Source organism: Ipomoea triloba, chromosome 6 (genome assembly GCF_003576645.1).
Source record: "Ipomoea triloba cultivar NCNSP0323 chromosome 6, ASM357664v1".
Classification (NCBI taxonomy): Eukaryota; Viridiplantae; Streptophyta; class Magnoliopsida; order Solanales; family Convolvulaceae; genus Ipomoea; species Ipomoea triloba.
This window is the reverse complement of record NC_044921.1, coordinates 8,059,595-8,063,165: the sequence shown is the minus strand read 5'-3', so window position 1 is coordinate 8,063,165 and position 3,571 is coordinate 8,059,595. Positions and strand designations below refer to the sequence as shown.

At 39.5% G+C, this 3,571-nt stretch overlaps 1 protein-coding gene across 1 annotated transcript in view; it reads right to left on the bottom strand.

Annotated features, from left to right (window-relative positions):
• LOC116022290 (ras-related protein Rab11B-like) overlaps positions 1–3,571 on the bottom strand; it is a 6,357-nt gene continuing 2,786 nt past the window's right edge. The window contains exons 2-3 of the mRNA XM_031262926.1: positions 1,951–2,493; positions 1–878 (exon numbers count right to left, since the gene is read on the bottom strand). Coding sequence (XP_031118786.1) covers positions 473–878; positions 1,951–2,493 — 949 coding nt within the window. The 3' untranslated portion in view covers positions 1–472. The remainder of the gene's footprint in view (positions 879–1,950; positions 2,494–3,571) is intronic.

Genomic DNA, 3,571 nt, shown 5'->3' with positions numbered 1-3,571 from the left:
TTGAAAGAATATTCCAATATTAAATCTTACATTAACTCAAAAAATATACATGTAACATGTAATCATAGGAGAATAAAGAAAACACAATGTTCATTTGCCACCCAGGTTTGAAGAACTGGGTTTCCCCTATTGAATAATCTCCTCTTACACAAGCTATATAAAAGAAAAATCAACACAGTTCATTGGCCCGCTCGTTTGGCGAAAAACAAGCTGCGAACAAATGAAATGCAATGCTCAGAGAAAACACGAGCACGCCAGAAAGGCAGACCGCACACATCAGATCAGGAAAAAACGAAGGATAAGAGACTATGCTGCAATTATTTACTGAGTTCAAGCTAAATTTCACAAAGGGCGAAAACACAGAATCATGAAAAGCTAGATCATATAGATACATTATTTGGATTGTAGTGAGCTAGCCATAAGGGCAGAGCGCAATGATGGATCATTGCAAAGTGATCGGATCTGCTTTAGTTTAGGCGGAGACACCATCCTTGCCTCCAACGTTTATGGTTTCCCCCTTTGGCAAGGCCGACGGATCATCCCCTACCTCAAGCGCTTTTCGACGGACATAATGATGTATCTGCGTGACTACATCAGTAAAGGCAATCTCAACATTCAATGATTGGAGAGCTGATGCCTCCACAAAGTAGGCACCCTCCTTCTCAGCAAAGGCCTTTGCATCCTCGGTAGAAACAACACGTAAGTGATGTAAGTCTGCCTTGTTTCCCACCAACATTATGACAATATTTTGATCTGTGTGATCCCGTAGCTCTTTTAACCACCTCTCTACATTTTCAAATGTAATATGGCGGGTAACATCATATACAAGCAATGCACCAATAGCTCCCCGGTAGTATGCACTTGCGGGGGCTCGGTATCTTCAACACACAACAAAAGGGGAAAGAACAAGCAATCCAATCATCATTTAAAGTCTATATATCTCAATATGATAACAAATATAAGCATTTGAAATTAGCATTTAAGATTCCTTACTTCAAAACAAATTCTAAATCATGGGCAATAAGGCATAATCCAAGTTGCAAGTTCAGTAATAAATAAAGTAGGAAGAACCGCAAAGAAAGACTACAGAACAAGCAGTAACGCAACATTAAATATTAAAACCTAAGTGCACAATCTGCTACCTAGGCAAATAATAAAACCTTTCCAACTGCAAAGTCCAAGCAAACTAACAAGTAACTTAATTTGTGAGCAATCTTCCTCTTGTTCGGACCTCAAGCAAGTCCAACTCTTCTAGACTTTTATCTTATATACAAATTACCAAACCACCAAATATAGAACTTTTCTTTAGTTATTCAAATACCCATCCTCAAATTTCAAAATCTCAGTCATTCCGTAACGAGAAATAAGCTTACTTCATTATTAACAAAGCTCTTCCCATAGGAAAGAAATCCAAATTTCAATTAACGAATCACCAACAAATTCAATTGACATCTAAAATTCGAGACTTGAAGTCATAGCACTTAGCTTTCCCGAGAGAACACCCCTCCACAAATTCCAGCGAGTAATCTACATTATAGATCTACTCTAATCTATCAACCTTTTCTAGCAAGTACTATAATGCACCATCCATAGTGCACTCTGTCAAACATAAATGACTAAACCTTCCCCTCACCCTAATCCACCCCCTCCCACCTTACCCACAAAGACGAAATTCCATTAGATGGGAAGACCCATAGGAAACCCATCACATTGGGTGCAACTGCCAGCGGCCAATACTCAATTCAGTGACCGCCCAGGAAGCAATTGAGCTACCCATGTGAGCCCTTGCCCCCAATATATGTTACAACTAACAAGGTAAAGATATAACAATGGTGAATGGGGGAAACTCTACTATTATGGATTAAAATTGTACATAATCAAACAGTAACTCAATCTCCCATCTTTATTTATTATCTCATCAAACAGCAAAGCAAAGCAAAGGAATTATACCTTTCTCGGCCGGCAGTATCCCAAATTTGAGCCTTGACTACTTGGTTGTTGACACGTTGCATGCGACTGGCGAACTGAAGGCCAACAGTTAACTTTGGCTCGATGCTGAACTCATTCCGGGTAAATCGAGAAAGCAGATTCGATTTTCCCACACCAGAATCACCTATCAACACCATCTTGAACAAATAATCGTAGTCATAATACCCTACCTCAGGCGCTTTTCGACAGGCAACATGATGAGGTATCTGGCTGAGTACTTCCGTAAAGGCGTTCTCAACATTCAATGACGCGAGAGCTGATGTCTCCATAAAGTAGGTGCCCTCCTTATCAGCAAACGCCTTTGCATCCTCGGTAGAAACAACACGTAAGTGATGTAAGTCTGCCTTGTTTCCCACCAGCATTATGACAATATTTTGATCTGTGTGATCCCGTATCTCTTTTAACCACCTCTCTACACTTTCAAATGTAACATGGCGGGTAACATCATATACAAGCAATGCACCAATAGCTCCTCGGTAGTATGCACTTGCGGGGGCTCGGTATCTTCAACACACAACAAAAGGGGAAAGAACAAGCAAGCCAATCGTCATTTAAAGTCTATATATCTCAATATGATACAAATATAAACATTTGAAATTAGTATTTAAGATTCTTAACTTCAAAACAAATTCTAAATAATGGGCAATAAGGCATAATCCAAGTTGCAAGTTCAGTAATAAATAAAGTAGGAAGAACCGCAAAGAAAGACTAGAGAACAAGCAGTACCGCAACATTAAATATTAAAACCAAAGTGCACAATCTGCTACCTAGGCAAATAATAAAACCTAACCAACTGCAAAGTCCAAGCAAACTAACAGGTAACTTAATTTGTGAGCAATCTTCCTCTTTTTGGTACCTCAAGCAAGTCCAACTCTCGTAGACTTTTATCTTATATACAAATTACCAAACCACCAAATATAGAACTTTTCTTTAGTTATTCAAAGTCCAATCCTCAAATTCCAAAAACTCAGTGATTCTATAATGAGAAATAAGCTCACTTCATTATTAACATAGCTCTTCCCGTAGGAAAGAAATCCAAGTTTCAATTAACGAATCGCCAACAAATTCAATTCACAACTAAAAGTCAAGACTTGAAGTCATAACACTTTACCAAAAGAACACCCTCCACAAATGCCACCCGAGTAATCTACATTATAAATCTACTCAAATCTATCAACCTTTTCTAGCAAGTACTATAATGCATCATCCACAGTGCACTCCAGTCAAACATTAATGACTAAACCTCCCCTCGCCCACTCCACCCCCTTGCCCCTTGCTCACATATATGAAATTCTCTCTGCCAGGGCCCTAACACTCTGACTCAAGGATAATGAAGGGGTAAATCACGGTAATTTGGCGACACGTTATGTGGGAAGAATAGTGTCGTGTGACCACAAGGAGCCCACATATTGTGTGTAAGTGTGTAACTCACACATTGAGCCTACCCAGACATCGTCCTTGCCTATCATAATCTACCTCCAAAGAAAGAACCAACTAAGCTGCCTGTGGGGCACTTCCCCAATATATGTTACACTAAACAAGGTAAAGATAAAACAATGGGTGGGGGGGGGGGGGGACTTTT